Raw genomic sequence first — 20809 nt, forward strand, 5'->3', positions numbered from 1 at the left:
AAAATACTGAATGTGGTTAATCAAACAGGGAGAGTTAAATCTCTGAGCAACCCGGATCACCTTTTAGCAAAAGTGGAAGGAAGCTTTTCATGAGACAAGCAAAGAAAAGGGGACATCTATATGGGAAGCCTAAGATATTTCTTTAATGAGCTCTAAGCCAAGGGTGTCCCAAATATAATTCATCTTAAGGACATTTTCAAGGAAAGCTAAGGAGTTTCTCTATTTTTATCCTCAGAGCTTTTCCCTCTCAGCATGCTCAACTCCATGCATATGCCCTGTATCCCTAAAGCACTTATATACACATCCATCTATCTTTTATTTAGTTAAATTAGATAGCAAGCATCATGTGTACTGTCCCAAGTGTTTAGTAAGGACTCTATCTAGCTCTGCACACAGTAAGGTCTCAATAAATATCATCAATTGAATTGACCGATAGGGCACAGAAAGGTAAGATTTCCAAATAATGTTGTTAGCCAGTCAATAACAGAACATTCATTTTCAGTGCTTTCCATCACTTTGCTTCCGGTAAGTGCTCAACAAATGCTACTGCTTGAATACAGAAAACCGGACTGAAAGTCAGAAGGGCTATAATAACCGTAGCATTTATTAAGCACTTTTTATGTGTCAGGCACTGTACTAAGCACTATGATAGCTACAAACAAATCTGCTCTGACCCCACTTCAGAACCCAAATAGGACAAGGGCTGAGTCCCAGTTTATTATTTTGTATCTACCCCAGTGCTTGGCTCATGGTATGTGGTTAATCAATATTATCATTATTAGGCCAGTTGAGAATGAAAGCTCATTTGGAGTTGCTGCCATTCCCAGAAAGGTGTACTGGAGAGAACACAGAAAAAAACAACTCACCTCCATCCTACTCCCTCCGACATGACTTGGGGCAGGTTACCCAACCACATCCTGCCTTAGCTTCTCCCCAGCTGTAGAGAAAGAAGCTGGGATATGATGAGCCAGAGTCATTCTTGGGGCAGGACCGGGTCCAAATCAGAAATCAGGAGGAAGGACAACTCAAGAAGAAAAGGATAGAAATAGTGAATGTTATCAAGTTGACCAAGGACTCTGAATGGAATACAAATGTTGGTTTATAGCTGAGATTATTGTTATCAATAACTAAAGTAAATCTAGGGAACCATAATGGATTGTCTATATTACAGGTTTGTGCAGAGAGTTGAAAACTCAGTGTCATCCACACAAGTGTGTGCCTGCAGGGACTATAGCTTTATGTCTGCAAGGAATCATATTCGGAGTTTCCTGCTAAACAGAAATTCTCGTGGAAACTTAGCCAAAGGGGAACAACAAAGAGATGTGATAGAAAAAACCAAAACTTAAAATATTTTTCAGGGGTAAAGGACAATTCAGAAAAAGATGGAACTGAAGTAGACTAGAATTCACAACATAACGACATTACTAAAATCTGCTCTTTCTTTTCCATCCAAACTGCTGCTATATTGATTCAAGCACTCGTCATATGAGAAGCAGTGTGGCTCAGTGGAAAGAGTCCGGGCTTGGGAGTCAGAGGTCATGGGTTCGAATCCCGACTCTGCCCCTTGTCAGCTGTGTGACTGTGGGTGAGTCACTTCACTTTTCTGTGCCTCAGTTCCCTCATCTGTAAAATGGGGCAGATACATATTAATCAGGTTGGACACAAAGTCCCTGTCCCACATGGGACTCACACTTTTAATCTTCATTTTTTACAGAGGAGGTAACTGAGGCACAGAGAAATTAAGTGATTTATCCATGGTCACACTGCAGACGTGGTGGAGCTGGGTTTAGAACTCAAGCCTGTGCTCGTTCCCTTATTCATTCATTCAATCATAATTATTGAATGCTTACTGTGTGCAGAGCACTGTATTAAGGGCTTGGAAAGTACAATTTGGCACCAAATAGACACAATCCCTACCCAACAACAGTCTCACAGTCTTATATTTGGTGGCTTCCCTTATCTGTACCTTCTTATATATTCTGAATGCCCCACTAGACTGCAAGCTTCTTGAGGGACGGCATCATGACTCCCAACTCTATTATTTCCCCAAAGTGCTCTGTACAATACTCTGCACATAGTAAGCACTCAATAAATGTCATTGATTGGTTGACTGATTGATAATAATGTTGGTATTTGTTAAGCGCTTACTATGTGCCGAGCACTGTTCTAAGCGCTGGGGTAGACATAGGGGAATCAGGTTGTCCCACGTGGGGCTCACAGTCTTAATCCCCATTTTACGGATGAGGGAACTGAGGCACAGAGAAGTTAAGTGACTTGCCCACAGTCACACAGCCAAGTGGCAGAGCTGGGATTCGAACTCATGAGCCCTGACTCCAAAGCCCATGCTCTTTCCACTGAGCCACGCCTAGCAGTGAAGAGACAGTAATGCCAACTGGCAAGACCCTTGTTTATGAACCCATGCCTCACCCAGTTTTTTCCAAGAAAGATGCCCTGCTAGCATTCTTTCTAAGTGCTCAATCTACAAAAGACTATATTTTCAATCACTCTAACATACAAAAATAAAATGTGTAGCCTGACTTTTGTAATCAAAGGACAGATAAACACAGGCACACACACCATACAGATTTGAAACACCCAGTTTTTCCTGAATGATTCATTAGTCCATAGACCAACTTCATTCAGTGTTTCTGAAAGGAAAATTTTTGAGTAATGAATTAAAACTGAATAGTAAGTACTCGTGCCTATCTGGGGCCAAATCAGCATACAGTTCAAAGTCTGTGAGTTCAGGAATGACTCTATTCAGATGGCAGTGCTCAGCAGCTGTCCATACGAAGGAGATCCGCAGTGAGAAGCAGTATGGCCTAGTGGATAGAGCATGGGCCTGGGGGTCAATAGGATCTGGGTCCTAATCCTGGCTCCGCCACTTGTGTGCTGTAGACCTTGGGCAAGTCACCTCACTTTTCTCTGCCTCAGTTACCTCATCTGTAGAATGGGGAATGAGACTGAGAGTCTCATGTGATACAGAGACTGTACCCGACCCGATTTGCATGCATCCAGCCCAGTGCTTAGTACAGTGCCTTGTGCATAGTAAGCTCTTAGCAAATACCACGATCATTATTATTAATTATAAATTCATAAACCATTGTTGTTATAATTATACCACGACTACCAATAATAATAATAATTCTGGTATTTGGTAAGTACTTGCTCTGTACCAGGCACTGTACTAAGCCCTGGGGTAAATACAAGCAAAATGTGTTGGACACAGTCCTTGTCCCACATGGGGCTCCCGATCTTGATCCCCATTTTACGTATGAGGTAACTGAGGCATAGAGAAGTAAAGTGACTTGCCCAAAGTCACACAGCAGACAACTGGTGAAACTGGGATTAGAACCCAAGACCTTCTGACTCCCGGGCCCATGCTCTGTCCACTATGAAGTGCTAATTAATTTCTTAGTGCCGCCCAGATCTAGGGATTAACTAAAAGTGTAAAGAAAACAGAAGTCACATAGCCTACACTTGGGAAACCCTACAAACCTATCAAGTTTTCATCAGCAATATAAAAGTCAAAGTGGTCACCAAATCCTGCCATTTAGAGCTGCTTGGATTATGCTGACTGAAACCTCCGATTACGCTTGCCTCCTTCTCTTCAGAAAACTCAGGGCCACCACTCCCGACATGCCCTGTGCACGTTGGACCACAAGGATGTTAGCAGCAGCAGCAGCCTCAACAAATTTTCAAACTTTCTTTGAAATGTTTTTGAATTTTTTTTGAATTTTTTGTCCTGAGGGACAGCACCCTGAAGCCCCTACAAGGCCTCTTGACGACCAGACTGGTTGGACTCTGAATTTTTTCTTTTATGATTCTCTTGTATCTAGTCCAGCAAAACAAATACCACAGCTATTATTTGCAGTTTATATTATGCCGACATTCCTATTATGTCTGTCCCCAAGCCAAAACTCTACAGATACACACATACTAGAATGAATTTATGGCAGATGTTGGGACGTTCTGAAGAGAGTGTGTCCATGGAGTCGCTTTGGATCAGAAACGACTCGGCATTTGAAGAAGAAACCCTTACCCAACTTTACTCTTACCTTGAAAGTGTAAGCCTTTGGAGGGCCAGAGAATTTATCTTTTACATGTACATTTTTTTTTCAATGTTTAGCACAGGGCTTTGCATATAAAAAACACTTAATAACTATCGATACCCCATTATTATTACTATTACTACTACTATAATGTGGTTTAGTGGAAAGAGCCCGGGCTTGGGAGTCAGAGGACGTGGGTTCTAATCCCGGCTCTGCCACTGTGTGACCTTGGGCAAGCCACTTAACTTCTTGGTGCCTCAGTTACTTCATCTGTAAAACGGGGTTTAAGACTGTGAGCCCCACGTGGGACAACCTGGTTACCTTGTATCTACCCCAGTGCTTAGACAGTGCTTGGCACATAGTAAGTGTTTAACCAATATCGTTATTATTATTACTATTACTAAAGCAAAGAAAACTACTCCTTCTATTATTACAACCCAGGCAGGATATTTTCTGCCAATTCATAGATGGAAGAAGGTCTAGAAAACCAAACGCAAACAACCAACACAGCCCTCAGAGGACTAAGAGTGTGGCCCAATGTAGCAACAAGCTCCATAACAAGCTGAAGGTCTACAAGGTCTTGGGACCATCCTTCAATATGGCTGTGAGATCTGTCCCTACTTGTAAAGGCACAACCAACTCCCCCCTTGCCCCTCCATCTTAAGATAACTTGAACCATGAACCCAATCGACTTTAGGAACCTAGATACCGTTACTTTGGAAAATGTTCAAGATTGATTGCTTGGGAGGCAGCTTTAATGAGGTACGATTCCCTCTCTCAAGTGTTCTAAAGTTTGGTTTTGGCATTGCCAGAGAAGGGGGTGGGGCAGGGGTAGGATGATTAGGATGCCCTCCACCACAGGACCATCCTCACAGAGACCACTCATTAACCCCCAATTCTCCTGGACCTGGGAGCCAGGGTTCTAGACTTCACCTCTTCTAGCATCCCCCTGGCCCAATCCCCAGGAATAATAATAATAATGTTGGTATTTCTTAAGCGTTAACTATGTGCAGAGCACTGTTCTAAGCGCTGGGGGAGATACAGGGTAATCAGGTTGTCCCACGTGAGGCTCACAGTTAATCCCCATTTTACAGATGAGGTAACTGAGGCACAGAGAAGTTAAGTGACTTGCCCACAGTCATACAGCTGACTGGTGGCAGAGCCGGGAGTCAAACCCATGACCTCTGACTTCGAAGCCCAGGCTCTTTCCACTGAGCCACCCAGATCAGGGGTGGTAGGTTGGGGTTCTGAGAGAGGCACCCCACATTTCCCAGGGCATTCACTTGAAGCAAGGAAAGAAGAGAACAAACCTATCGGTGGGCAGATCTGCATCTATAGCAGCCTCCTTAGTGGCCATCATGTGGAGATAAGCCCCACTGGGTCCCAGAACTACTTCACCTCAGCAAAGGAAGGATCACCTCAAGGAAAAGACTCTCCAGACGTGGAACGCTCTCCTTTAGATATCCAGCTTGCTTCTATAATTAAGTGAATTTCAGTGCTTTCTTTTGTTCGGAACACGCTGGGGTTGAAAGCACATTTAAAGAATATTAAATGCACTCCATTTTGTTGAGGACCAAGTCTCCTGGGAAGATCTGGCTTTTTGTAAAAGAAAAGTAACTCACCAGTTTTCTTTCCTAATATTTTGGATCATTCATGTGCAATATGGCCTCTCTAAACAGGATGAAGAAATTGAAGATGTTACACTATTCTTCACATATGACTAGATATGCATTTCCTGATGTTATTTTTTTTTTTTGCTAACAATTTTATTGCATTGAGAATACAAAGAAATAAAATGATTCAAACATCAAAGCAATCTATATTTATACTTGTAGAATAATTTCTCACAATCTTAAGAGCAGAACTCCTCATATAATGAAAAACTACTCAGATGGAATAAAGACATGCTAAAACAAGGATTGAAGAGTGGCTTGTGTTTATTACAACAAGCTAAATCAATAAAAAGAACTATTTAATCTCTAGGTAGAATGATGAACTCTTAGGTTAATCTTCCTCTTGAAGCAGGTTAAGCATCATCTTTGACTAGCTGGTTGGTTCCTTGATAAATTATGAGCAGCATGGCCTGGGAAACAGCATAGCCTAGTGGATAGAGCCCAAGCCCGGGTCTCAGAAGGACCTGGGTTCCAATCCCAGCTCCAACACTTGTCTGCTGTGTTTCCTTGGGTAAGTCACTTCACTTCTCCGTGTCTCGGTTTCCTCATCTGTAAAATGGGCATTAAGATAGTGATCCCCATGTGGGCAGGGACTGTGTCCCACCGGATTAGCATGCATCTACCCCAACGCTTAGAACAGTGCTCAGCACATAGTAAGTGCTTAACAAATATCATCATTATCATGGGTACCCTCTGAACATCCGGAGTAGAAGGATTATCACTGAATGCTTTCTCTGTTCTCGCATAGGGCTAAGGCTTATTCTTCAATTTTTCATGTTGTTCCAAAATAATAATAAGCTAGCATAATATGCAAAGAAAGCTTCATCATCCAAGGGAAATAATAGTCATTTTGATGCTTGTTAACTTCCATGTGCCAAGCACTGGGGTAGATACTAATTAATCAGGTTGGGCACAGTCCCTGCCCCACATGGGACTCACACTCTTGATCCTCACAGATGAGGGAACTGAGGCCCAGAGAAGTTAAGTGACTTCCCCAAGATCACACAGCAGACATGTGGCACAGTCAGGAATAGAAGCCAGGTCCTTCTGACCCCCAGGCCCGGTCTCTATCCACACAGCCACACTGCTTCTCAAGAGACCTGGGTTGGAATTCTAGTGCTGCCCACTGGGGCAGTGTCATCAGTTGCAGATTTAGTGGTCATCCTCATAGAGGTGGTAGCTGAAGCCAAATGAGCAGATTGGGTTGCCAAGGAGGAACCATGGCCTGACTGAAAAGCTACCTGGGATTTTCCACGAGCTGAAAGGGGCCAGCAGGAATCTTGAAATACAGCTGCCCCAGAGCGACGGCCAAGATTCCAGTGGCTACCGTAACAACCGCCTTTCAAATGGGGCGACTCGCGCAAAGCATCAGCCCCAGGGTCCTGAACATAAAACACCTTGGCTTGCAGTTCGCAAAACGGTGCTGTTATCCTACTCCCAATCTGCACTCTCTGCCCCAGCAGGAGCTTGGCTGGCTGAGGGTGAATGACACTGCGCAAGCCACTATTACTGCACCCAATCTCTCAGTCAATCAAACAAAATCAAATAATCTAGCTCACTGTGGGCAGGGAACGTGTTCACCAACCCTGTTGCATTGTACTCTCCCAAGTGCTTAGTACAGTGCTCGGCACCTACAGCTCAATAAATTCCACCAAATGCCTGATGGATGAGTGTCAGTTCTTGGATTCGGTGACATGGCTCTACCTGGTTCTTTACCTTGGAGAAGCAGTGGGGCTGAGTGGACAGAGTGTGGATATAGGAGTCAGAAAGTCATGGGTCTATTTCTGTCTCTGCCACGTGTCTGCTGTGTGACCTTGGGCAAGTCAGTTCGCTTCTCTGTGCCTCAGTTCCGTCATCTGTAACATGGGGATTAAAACTGTGAGCCCCATGTGGGTCAGGGACCGTGTTCAACCTGATTAACTTGCATTTCCCCCACCACTTAATACAATGCCTGGCACACAATAAGTGCTTAAATACCACAGTTTTTATTCTCTGGGCCTCAGTTACATCATCTGTGAAATGGAGATGAAGAGTGTGAGCTCTATGTGGGAGAGAGACTGTGTCCAACCTAACCTTATCTACCTTAGTGTTTAGAACAGTGTTTAGCAGATAGTAAGAGCTTAACAAGTATCATTGTTATTATTATCATTATTATCATTATTATTGTTATTATTAATCAACTTCTTCTTCTCACCTTTGCTCTCTGATTCCTATATTGCCTCTGGGTCCCCTTTTCTCATTCTATGGTTCTTTCATGGCAACCTTATCTGCTCACTTGGCTTCAGCTACCACTTCTATGAGGATGACTACCAAATCTACCTAATAGTGCTATTCTTAGATTCTAATTCTGGATTAGAAATGGGTGTTCTTAAAAGTCCTAGGAAAATTAGAAAAAGAGGCCAGTTTCCTTTTTCAACACCTGGGGCCAACTTGTGGACTTGTTGACTCTTTCTTACCCAGAAGAGGCTATTCATTGCAGAGAAACAGCCTTCCTTCACTTGTCAGGAAATACATCTCCTGTTATTCAATCTTCATCTCATTCTGGAATAGTTTTTCTAAAACTTTGCATTGAAAGATAAATGACTATAATTCAAGTAAACACCTGTCAGAATGACATTAATTACTCCAGTCATACCAGAAGTCATTCAAAGGGAAGTAGGGTTGGGTCAAAATTTTCAGCTACTTAACCATAAACCACAAATGCTAACTCCAAAGCATAACTCGCCTGCCTGCCTTATAAATTCAATGGCTTTGTTAGCATGAACATAAGAGTTGACCCTTTTTTGTCCAGCTTGTGCCGGTGCCACTTTCAGTAATTTTTGTCTGTATTGTTTTTAATAAAAACTACCTATAAAGACATGATTCGATACGATTCTAGACTTGCAATTCTGTAATTCACTAGTTCGAATGCATAAAAAGTTGCCACAGAAAGGGAAGGCACTCTATTAAACTTTGCTTTCTCAAACTATAAAAGATCAGGAGAATCATCATATTTCTCATTCTCCAATTAAATTGGGTCCCCGAAGACCCATATGATGGCACACAAAGAATAAGCAGAGAGCATAGTCTGTCACCAGACTTTCTCGGTAAAGCATTTCTACTTTCTTCATAACTGTATAGATGCATTCATATTTCATAGAAGATATTTATGGACTTTAAAAAAAACAATTATGCTTTCATTTTTGGTACTGAGAATGTAAATTGGGAATCATTTGTCATCCATGTTCCAACTATTTTCTAAGGAATTATAAATACAGGTGAGAAATACAGGCTTCCAAATTATTCTTGATTAGCTTGGAGAACCTAAGGCAGAGCTCTTATCATTTTAGTTACACTTCTTGGTACAGCATGGTATCAAGGAAAACATCATTGGCTCTGAAGAGGAATTCAATGAAACCAAGTTTGCAGGTCCAAAACAAACCAAAGGTGACACTGTTTCCTGAAGAGTGTATGTTGCATACATGACCAATAGAATACCAGTAGATTTCAGATAGATAACCTCATGGAAGAGGGGTCTTAATGGAAATACAAAAGGGAACATTAGAGATCCATCACCAGCTTCTTGGTGGTGGAGATTATGTCTATTAATTCAATTATAACCTCTCAAGCGCTTAGTATGGTTCTCTGCACACAAAAGGAGCTAGATAAACACCTTGATTGATTGATTCTGATGGATGTCAAGGAAATTCTTTCAAAAATCGAGTCGCTACTGTCACAGACTGAATACAGGGCTGAAAGAGTCATCCACCTGACCCAGTATGCCATTGCTCATATTAAATCAAGGGAAACAGTGTGATTATTATAACTGAAACAAAGAAATAGAAAATATGAAATAAGTCACTGTACATAGACATTCCAAACATCACGTGGCTAAAGCAAGACAGAGATATTTTCTTCCTGGAGTTTTATTCTTATCTAACTTCAGACTATCCAGGTAGATTTGAAAATGAAGTGTCAACATTGCCAGGTTGATACAACTCGTAAAGGCCATATTATAGTCATATTTTACTATGAAAACTTCAGGTTGAATCCATTTAGGATGCTGGCCAAATCTGAAGGCTTGTTGAAGTTTACTTGTGTATCATTAATTAGAAGCACTTTTTGATGTGACAAAAGCGAACCAAGGAAAACAAAACAGGTCATCAAAAAGTTTACCCAATTCCCCCCAAAAATATGATCATCTATTGGCCTATAAAACTCTCTTTCATGCATGATTCATGTGACTTGTTAAATATACTCAATACTACTGTAGGCAGAATAATAAGCCCTTTAATGCAAAGCAGTTATATGATATACAGCATTCTTAGAACAATAAAAAGGTAAATTTTGCTTGTCACGGCATATGGCTGAATTAATGGAGCATTCAACAAGGATCTCATTTAAACAGTGCAATACAAACACTGTGTGTCATCACATATATTGATACAAGCTATTACTGGGAATTATTTTGCCTTGAGAAGACAGTTTTCTATCTTTGACTTTGATTAGAAAGAAAATTATCTGTAAGAGCTACAGAGAGATCTATAAATCATGGCATTTTAGATTAAGTTCTATGTTGATATATGGGCATTAGTGAAATATTTACATTCAAATTGATTGAAGGGGAATACATAATCTGGCTATTTTTCTCTGATTCTAAACCATATACTCTCTGATTGAAAAATTATTTTTCTTCAAAAATCTTTTTTTTTTTCAGGATTGTCTCAGCATCTAAATCGGTAAATGGTGAAGATGATATGGATTGGTGGAAGAATCAGGAGTTCGTTGCCGATTTTCCTGCTCCTGGGTAGCAAAATTAATAAATACCTGTAAGACATAATGGACCAAAGTTATAGAATATTTACCATTTCACTCTTTCAAAAACAAAATTTAGATCTATACCAAATTTATCAAGCTGGGTCTGTCATTATGGAATTTGGGGAGACATTTTTCTGCAAGATTTCAATAACACGGTCTTGCAAATAGCCTCCATGCCTTCACCAAGGGGCAAAAACAATTTCTTCTAAGTAAGCAGAAAAGACTTCTGACTTGATTCAGTGAGCACTCATTGTGGAGGAGGTGTTTATTAAAGATGAGTGGACCCGTCAACCTTTGAACTAATTTTCAATGTGACAACAGCATATATTTCTAACTTAGTTTTGGCACTATGAGAATATTACTCACTAGGAGCAAAAATCTTCAAAGAGAATTGACAAAACTGTGAATCAATGAATGACCCTAGCACAATACCTGTTCTAAAGTAGTTTGGCTAATGGAGTAGTGCTTGATATTCAGGAAAACTTTCTTGTTCTCTAGAACTGTGAACAGCTCTGCTAAGCGGCCCCATGTGTATGGCACTTGATACTCCAATGAATTAAGGTGCTGACTCTGAAAGGGAAAAAAAAAGATAGGGAATTAGTATGACCATTCATGAGAATACTAGTAGCATGAAATTCTTAAATTTTAAAAACAATGTCACAAATAGTGGTGGTATTTGTTAAGTCGCTAACGATCTGGGCATGTCACTCCCCTTCTTAAACAACTCCAGTGGTTGCCTATCAACCTCCGCTCCAAACAAAAACTCCTCACTCTAGGCTTCAAGGCTCTACATCACCTTGCCCCTTCCTACCTCTCCTCCCTTCTCTCTTTCTACCACCCACCCCGCACGCTCCGCTCCTCTGCCGCCCACCTCCTCACCGTCCCTCGGTCTCGCCTATCCCGCCGTCGACCCCTGGGTCACGTCCTCCCGTGGTCCTGGAACGCCCTCCCTCCTCACTTCCGCCAAACTGATTCTCTTTCCCTCTTCAAAACCCTACTTAAAACTCACCTCCTCCAAGAGGCGTTCCCAGACTGAGCTCCTCTTCTCCCTCTACTCCCTCTGCCATCCCCCCTTTACCTCTCCGCAGCTAAACCCTCTTTTTCCCCTTTTCCCTCTGCTCCTCCACCTCTCCCTTCCCATCCCCACAGCACTGTACTCGTCCGCTCAACTGTATATATTTCCGTTACCCTATTTATTTTGTTAATGAATTGTACATTGCCTTGATTCTATTTAGTTGCCATTGTTTTTACGAGATGTTCTTCCCCTTGACTCTATTTATTGCCATTGTTCTCGTCTGTCCGTCTCCCCCGATTAGACTGTAAGCCCGTCAAAGGCAGGGACTGTCTCTATCTGTTGCCGACTTGTTCATCCCAAGCGCTTAGTACAGTGCTCTGCACATAGTAAGCGCTCAATAAATACTATTGAATGAATGAATGAATGAATGAACATAATAAGCACTAAACAAATACCACAGCGATCATTACTAGACTATTCCTCATGGTTAAGGCATTCATTTACCCTTCATATAAAATCTGCATAATTTGCTTAGCAATCAAAGTTTTTCCACATTTAGTTAATACACCACAAAATCTACGATCCATAAAATGTAAATAGGGCCAGATTTATGCAAAATCTCCTGGGGCTGAAACCCAAGGGCCATAGACTAAAGAAGAGACCTTCAAATGAGCAAGCTTCCAGCACAACTCCACCTCTGTTTGCCCCTCCACCCAAAAAACGGCCTCAAGTGCAGCCATTTCCCTCCATCACTCCCCTTCCTGTGGCACAGCTCCCTCCCGCCCGTCATCTGTCAGGCCTGTTGCCAGGCCCAGGGCACAGGAGGATCTCAGGAACCATGGTCCCCCCAGTTTTTCAGGAGCCCCAACTCCCAGTCTTTGAAAACGTATTTTCCAAGCACTTAGTACAGTGCTCTGCACACGATAATCACTCAATAAATATGATTGAATGAATAGTCCCCAGACCCTCGGGACTCCCAGACCTAGGAAAAATGGCTCAAAAGTCCCTGGCTGAGCTTGGGCAAAGCAAAGAGGAGAGAGAACCCCAAGAGCAGTAGGGAGAGAATCCAGAGTGGGGTAGCATCCGATGACCTTTCTTTCCTCACCTTCTTCTGCCCCTAAACCCTTGGTTATGAAGGAGCTGACATTGGTGGAACTGCCCCAGCTATGATCAGAGAAAGCACTCGCCCCAAGCCCAGAATACTATCATTACCACTGGCACTAACTAAAAGTACCATGACTTAGCAAATGCTCATAAAAGGGAAATAGGAGTTAGTAAGAACCAAGCCAAGGACATAATGCCCCCTTGATCAGTCAGTCTGTCAATTGGAATTACTGAGCACTTACTGTATGCAGAGCACTGTACTAAGCTCTTGGGAGAATATAATATAACATCAGACACATTCTCTTCCCACAGTGAACTTACTGTCTAGATGAGTCCTCCCTGATCTAGGAGAATGGTGCAGAGGGCCTAGAGTAGAGCTGGGGAGACACTCAGATGAACGATAATTGCATAAACCAGAGAGATGGCTCGAATAGCTTCATATAAAGGGTGACATAATGACATCTTGCATCACCAGGAGGACCCTGTGAAATCCATTAGCCCCAGGAAAATACAGGTATTACCCCAGCTCTGATCATAGAGTCTGTGAATACGGCAGGATCAAAATATGTGTTACTACATCATATTAGTGGAGATCGGTTTTGTGTGTGTGATACACCCAAGGACTAGAAATGGACCATATTGGATGGATCCTGCTAAGAAATACCTTCTTTTACTAGACGTCAAAAGTGTCAACTATTTACGACACCCAGGAAACACAGACACAATGACCTCATACACTGTGACTTGAGTAGCTGTGAAACCCAGAAAATTGAGGGAATAGGGCAGAGGGAGGAGGAATGGGGAAGACAGGTATACATACATACATCCATACACAAACATAGAGACACACACATAAAGAAAGTAGGACACAAAGATTTATAAACCATCTTTCTACCAGAAGTCAGGTTAACAACAATTTAGGACAACGTCCTGGAATTTCATCGATACCTTCAATTGGATTCCCGAGAAGTGTAGCTTCAGACAGTCAGAGATGGTATTCTGCTGATATATTTCTTTGCTAAGCCAAATCTTGACTGTATAACCGTGTCCAAACCTGAATGTGGAGTGAAAAATCAGAGCAATTCAGAGGCCACTAAAGGGATTGAAAACTCAATTTCTTTTCATAGAAAAAGTCTAATGAAAGAAACTATTACTAACCATACTGATATTTAAGTTACTGGGATTCACTGTTAAGTTCACATTAGCTCGCTTACTGCTACTGGATTTGTATTTGGACAATGCAATAGCTGGATACAGACAATGAAGATGAAATAAGAATAAACACCAATTCTATTTATATGTGAAGGTGGCTTTGGCAAGAAACAATGATTCTATTCTCTGGTCTGTAGGCAGCTCCTGGAGTAAAGATCTGACATTAGGAATCACGGAGAATAGAGAAAAGCATACCCATGGAGTCAGTGAAGCCTGGTGAAAAGAACCCAGGACTGGAAGTAGGGACAACTGGATTCATGTCCCTGCTCTGTCACCGGCCTGCTGTGTTACCCTAGGCAAATCACTTAACCTCTCTGGTCCTCATTTTCTTCATCTTTAAAATAGAGATAAAATAGATCATGAGCTCCCAACTCTGTCCAATCTGATAACTGTCTTTTTCCTCTGCTCCTCCTCACCTCTCCATCGCCCCGACTCCCTCCCTTTGCTCTACCCACCTCCCTGCCCCATAGCACTTGTGTATATATGTACATATTATTCTATTTGTTTTATTAATGATGTGTATATATCTATAATTCTATTTATCTATTTTGATGCTCTATGCCTGTCTACTTGTTTTGTTTTGTTGTCTGTCTCCCCCATTCTAGATTATCAGCCTACTCTTGGGTAGGGATTGTCTCTTTGTTGCCAAATTGTACTTTCCAAGGACTTAGTACAGTGTTCTGCACACAGTAAGTGCTTAATAAATACGATTGAACGAATGAATGAATGAACAGTCTAACACATAGCAAAAGCTCAGTAAATACTACAGTCGATTCAAAGTTAACATGGACTAGTAGAGAAAAAAAACTACAAGGGCCTGAGAGGCAAGACATCTCGGTTCTAGTTCTGGCTCTGATACTGACTTATTCTGTGACCTTGAACAAGTTGCTTTACCTCTCTGGGCCACAGTCTCTTATCTATGAAATAAATAGGAATGATAACTGCAATCCCTCCCTCCATCGTAGACTCTGTGGACCCCATGTGGAGCTGAAGCTGTGTCAGATCTAATCTTGTATCTATGCCATAGCTTAGCACATAGTAAGTTCTTAATAAACCCCATTATTATTAATAATAAAGGCACTTGTTAAGCACTTACTACTTGCTAAGCACTGTACTGAGCCCTGAGGAAGAGACAGTTAATCAAATTGGACACAATCCCTTGTCCCACACAGGGGTCACAGCCTAATCATTTTTAGGAACATCAGTGTAACTAAACAAACTTCCTCTCCCACTCTCCACTTGAATCAGGCTTTTGTGGGCTAGCATCCCTGCTCACTGAGGAGGGTAAGGCTATCTCTTCTCTCCCAGTGGAACTCTGTGGGGCTAACTCCCTCGGGATCTCCACTAGCTTGTGTTCCCCCATCTAGGGAGAAAATTAGGAAGAATATAAATAAGGCAGAGCTTCACTGTCAGTGAGATTCAAACTGAGTTGAGAGAGTAGATATACTTTTAGATATACAGAGAAGCAGCGTGGCTCAGTGGAAAGAGCCCGGGCTTTGGAGTCAGAGGTCATGAGTTCAAATCCCGGCTCTGCCACTTGTCAGCTGTGTGACTGTGGGCAAGTCACTTCACTTCTCTGGGCCTCAGTTCCCTCATCTGTAAAATGGGGATGAAGACTGTGAGCCCCATGTGGGACAACCCGATTCCCCTGTGTCTACCCCAGCGCTTAGAACAGTGCTCTGCACATAGTAAGTGCTTAACAAATACTAACATTATTATTATTATTATTTTAGATCCTCGGTGAAGATAGCTTCCTAAACACCTGTTTCTTAAAGTCATTAATTATTTGGGTGGTCCAATGCCACTTTCATCCACTGTATATCTGGGTAGTTTAGGTTCTGCAGCCCAAAGGGAAGCAGATGGATAAATACATTGGTCTAGGATAACATCTCCCTCCCCTGAGAGCCTGAGAATCTACGGAAATGGGAAGTCCAAACAAGGAGGACTTTGGTAAAAATGAAAATGCCCCTTTCCCTGAAGAGTTGTCTTATGCCAGTCAAATTAAATACATTTCAATACTCTTTGTATTTACTCCCCAAGCCACTTTGCTGCATTTCCATCAAAGAGAGCAGTGGGAAATTATTATGAAATAAGCATCTACAAGTATTATCTTATTGTTCTTCCATCAACACACAACTCCCAGCACTCAAATTCTGCTTTGCTTTTGATTGCAGGTCCTTTGCATCTTTTTCATGTATTTTAAGACCTCATGTTAAGACAATTTAACTCTTGGGCAAATGATAGTGAACCTATTTGGTAAAATTAGGTAAGAAACAGAAATGTTGGGCAATTTCTATTAGGGGAAATGATTAACCAATTCAGGTCAATCTTTTTTGTTCTTTGCTCCTTTTTCTATGGTTCCTGTGACCAGGCTTCCCTCATTAGGTGACATGGTCTTGGATTTTTGACATCCCTTCTTAGCAATTAAAAAAGCCTCTGGCAGGACCCATTAAAAACTCATTTTCATCTGTGATAGGGGGCAGGGGCCAAACAGCTGTGGTGGAAATGGTAACACAGCAGCAGCAGCAGAGATGGAGGACACACATGTCTCTCCTCCTCTTCTTTCTCCTTAGAAAGGGCAGCTGTTACTCTGTACTTCCTGACACCGAAACTGGAAACTACCAACATTACTTTAACACATTTCTGGCCATTCTGGAACTCTCAAGATTCAGCCTAGAACATCAGCAGTGTCCCCTGCTGTAGTGGGAACAGCTGGAATGATAAAGGCAGATGGAGGATGAATGTTCTGTTTGCAATCACTTGTGCATGGGAGTATTTGTGCCATATAAGTGCCAGCGCTTAGAACAGTGCTCAGCACACAGTAAGTGCTTAACAAACAAATACCATCATCATACAGTGCCTCCAGAAATTCCATCCCCTAGAGCTCTCTCCTGTGTCCTACTTATCATACCCTAGGGAGGGTATCCCAAATCTGGTCTGTATCTCAAATCTTTCCTTTTTGCTCTGAGAGGGTAGAATCGTATGAGAAAATAATTATTGAGTGCTTTCTGTGAACAAAACACAGTTCTAAGCACTTGTGAGAGTGCAGTATATCAGGTAGTCATGGATCCCACACTCAAAAAACTTACAGTCTAAGGGGTTATCCAATTTGATCATGCACCTCCAAATCAAATCAATTCTAAGAAATGATTTAAATTGAAGCTTTAGATCCTCTTTTGAGTTTCTCCTCAGCTATCCCAGCAGCAATTTGTTAGTTTTGATTTGAGAATATTCTTTCCTATATACTCTTTCATTTAGCTATTTACATACACTGATGTGAAACAGAGTAATCTATGCTTCTCTCCTGTAGGCTTTGGCAAGGTTTTCTCTTTGTAATGCCAAGCCAGAGTGGAACTGTAGAGGGCTGGGTGGGAAAATATGACAGCCCAGTGAGAAAACTGCTCCGAGATGGTTGTATGGGCATAGGAAAGAAACCCAGCAAGAAAGTGGAAACAGTATGGAAAGCCAGCCTGATGGTGAGGCTGAATCATCCAAATTACACCAGCCCCTATTTGTTGAGCACTTACTGTGTGCAGAACACTGTACTAAGCACTTGGAAAAGTACAACAGAGTTGATAGACGAGTTCCCTGCCCACAGTGAGCAACATCGTCTAGTAGATAGAGCACAGGCCTGGGAGACAGAAGGACCTGGCTCCTAATTTCAGCTGGACCATTTGTCTGTTGTGTGACCTTGGGTAAGTCACTTAACTTCTCTGTGCCTCAGTCACCTCATTTACTGTGAGCCCCACGTGGGACAAGGACTCTGTCCAACCTGATTTGCTCATACCCACTCCAGAGCTTAGTACAATGCCTGGCACATAGTAAGCACTTAACAAATACCATGATTACTATTATTATTAGTTTAAATAAATAATTCATAATATATGATTTATAGATATGTACTCAAGTGCTGAGGAGTTGAAGGTCAAGTAAATATCAAACGCCCAAAGGTCACAGATCCAAGTTCATGGACAAGGCAGAAGGGATAGAAGCAAGTGGTCATGTAATGGCCTAGTATGCCACTCTCTTGCATGTTTGCCGGGAGTCCTGGGTGCTTCCTTAAGTACATCAAATTTCACAGAGATGAGGAATCAGCTTCCTACATATTCCTTTCCTTGAACCTAAATGAGAAGCAGCCACAAAATACCTTTGGAGACTCTGATTTTTATCCAACTTAGCCAATCAATACCTAGTTCCCCAGTGCTTACAGCAGTAGTTAACAAATACCATAAATAATCATAATAGTAATAGTAATAATGATAATATTCTTTCCTGTCTAATCCTAGAGAATATTCCAGAAATGGGCAATCCATGGGTTGTAAGAGTTAGGACATCTGAGATATACTTTTTGAGACATTAAACTTAATGTAATGGCAGAAAATGAATACTCAGCATGTTTCCATCTAAACATTCTTTGGCATTTCAGGTGGTCAGACAATTCGAGAAAATCAGAGTTGCCAGTAATTCTATCCTTACATATTCTTAATATGTGAAGCTGGAGTCCACTGAAAGTTCTTCCTAAACAGAAGTTGTGTTTTCATATTTGGTCATTATTCCCAGGACTCTCAATCTTACATATTTAAACTAGTAGAAAATTGACCAAGAATTGTGATTTCTTTATCATGAAGTTTCACTTAAATTAATGTATTTCTTCCAACTCTATCAGAGGTAATTTGAGGGTAAATTTCTGTTTAAAATGATTGGAAATTGCTCTGCTTTAAAAAGAGGAAGCTTGAGAAAATGCTTTCTAAAACTCTGTAACTTGATTGATGCCTTTTTAGACTCAGCAAATGAGTTTCCTGTAGATAAACTGTCTGCATACATTCTTCAAGGGTGTTAAGCATTTTGTTTATTTATAGGTTTATTAATTCCATTTAGGTTCCTAATATTGAAATCATGATAGATTTCTCCAACTGTAAATTGTCCTAAACATATTTCCTTCAGTGATCTAAGTTCCCTCCCTGAATCAACATCTCTTTGGTGAACTAAGCACACGGAATCATCTAACTCCTGGATTCTTCTCAACACAGTTGTCTTTGGTAAATTTCCTGCCATCATAAATGTTAGACTTTAAAAATGTTTTTATTTACAGGTAGTTGCTTCTACTAATTCAACTTCAAGAGTACCAGTTCTACTATGATTATCGTATGGGGAATCCATACTTCGAAAATGCTACATTCATACCGGGGATTCTTTTCTTCCAAAATCCACTGCAAAAACACACAAAACTAAGGCTTGTCCTAGGCTCATTAAACTGAACATCTGGCCAAGGTCATTTTTAATACCACTTCCATTTGAATTTGCCCCAGCTACATAGTGCAAACCCTTCTGCAGACACCACACAGCCCTAGACTTGGACGAAAGCAGGATCGCTAGCTGGGCAGTTATGTTTCCAAGTGAGAATCAAAAGACCAAACTTTCCTCTAAATTTTTCAACGTGACTCTGCCTTCTACATCAGAATGCTAACTCCATGGACCTGTGTCACCTGCAAGTGATCTTTCTAACAGCTCCTCTCCTTTTCCTGCTCTAAGATTGTCAGGTTGATCACTTGCGTTCAAATTTACAAGCCAGACCAAAGACCGTAACAGGCAGGGGCAAGAACTGGGAACAAAAGCACGAGGTATGCTCTCCCTCTATTTTTGAACTAGCTTATTTGAAAGCACAATGCTAGCAGACTGGTATTGTCTCTGAAAAGGATAAGGATTTTTTTCAAAAGAGCAGGAACAAAAATAATGCTGTCTGGACAGAAGCAACATAAGAATGTTTGCACATTTCATTTTATTTTTAATGCCATTTCTTAGGTGCTGTAAAGAGACTCCTAGACACGCTCATCCACATGTCCTCATTTTTCACATTCTCTATGTTATGAATAACCTTAACTATTTTATTTCCTCTCACAAATTTTTACTCAGTAAGGCCACAAGATAGAGCAGGTGTTTATAGAGGGATTGGTTAATGACCTCACTAGACAAATATTGGGTCTATACTTCAAGTTGGGACCTGGGATTTTTAGTTTTTTTACAAGAAGGATATTGAATTATGATGATTATTTTCATCCACAGAATGTGGATTTTATCTAAATGTGACTGCTCCTAAAACTGTTGTGAGTTCTAAACTAAACACTCTGTTCCCACATGTATTACCAGTCAAACTGATACCTTGATTGTTGGGCAGGGAATGTGTCTATCTGTTGCCAAATTGTACATTCCAAGTGCTTAGTACAGTGCTCTGCACATAGTAAGTGCTCATTAAATACGATTGAATGAATTTACAATCACTGTGAATGACGAGACATTGATGGAAGAAGGTACCAGAAGGCTACAAACAGCTCTAAATTGCTTGACCCTGCAATGATTTATTAATTTCTTCCATGCCGTTAAGAGAATCCTAATTAAAACTTTTAAATGCATAACAGCATCCTTGAAGGAAAGCATGTAACAATGAGGAAGATGATGCCGAGATGGATACAGTGAAGAAGGTTGTTCAATTTACTTGAAAGCTAAGCAGAGGCCACCTTTAGCAGGAGATCATTAATTCTTATCAGTCTTCTGGCATCCGCATGCAGTCCCTGTTGAATTACAGTTAGAAAAATGCTGGCTGTGGAGATGTTTAGCAGTCTCATAAAATGAAAATGCTGTATGCAGCACAGTTTCCAAAGCAAATAAATCAGAATCCTGATTAGCAAAGACAGTGAAGTCTCTATGGCTTTCATGTAATTCTTAATTTGGGCTGCTTAAATGTCAACTTGGGTAAAGAAGAAATCTCTTCTTTAAAGGAAAATGTTTTTTGGCTGGTCAAACTATGCCCTGCCAATACCTTGGATTCATAATATTTTATCACAAAGCTTTCGATAGTAAGATGATTGGCTCTGATATTTCCCACTGCTGCAATCAACCAGCAAGCTGCTTCCTGCAAAGTAGTAGCCAACAGAGCCGATAGCAATTCGGCTGACCAT

The 20809-nt window shown here is 41.2% G+C and overlaps 1 protein-coding gene across 1 annotated transcript in view; it reads right to left on the bottom strand.

The window, feature by feature from the left end:
• Nucleotides 1-10263: 10263 nt before the first annotated feature.
• Nucleotides 10264-20809, bottom strand: part of ABCA13 (ATP binding cassette subfamily A member 13) — a 247710-nt gene continuing 237164 nt past the window's right edge. The window contains exons 63-65 of the mRNA XM_039911957.1: nucleotides 13590-13695; nucleotides 10955-11092; nucleotides 10264-10531 (exon numbers count right to left, since the gene is read on the bottom strand). Coding sequence (XP_039767891.1) covers nucleotides 10436-10531; nucleotides 10955-11092; nucleotides 13590-13695 — 340 coding nt within the window. The 3' untranslated portion in view covers nucleotides 10264-10435. The remainder of the gene's footprint in view (nucleotides 10532-10954; nucleotides 11093-13589; nucleotides 13696-20809) is intronic.

The sequence above is a fragment of the Ornithorhynchus anatinus genome, chromosome 4 (genome assembly GCF_004115215.2).
Source record: "Ornithorhynchus anatinus isolate Pmale09 chromosome 4, mOrnAna1.pri.v4, whole genome shotgun sequence".
Taxonomy (NCBI): Eukaryota; Metazoa; Chordata; class Mammalia; order Monotremata; family Ornithorhynchidae; genus Ornithorhynchus; species Ornithorhynchus anatinus.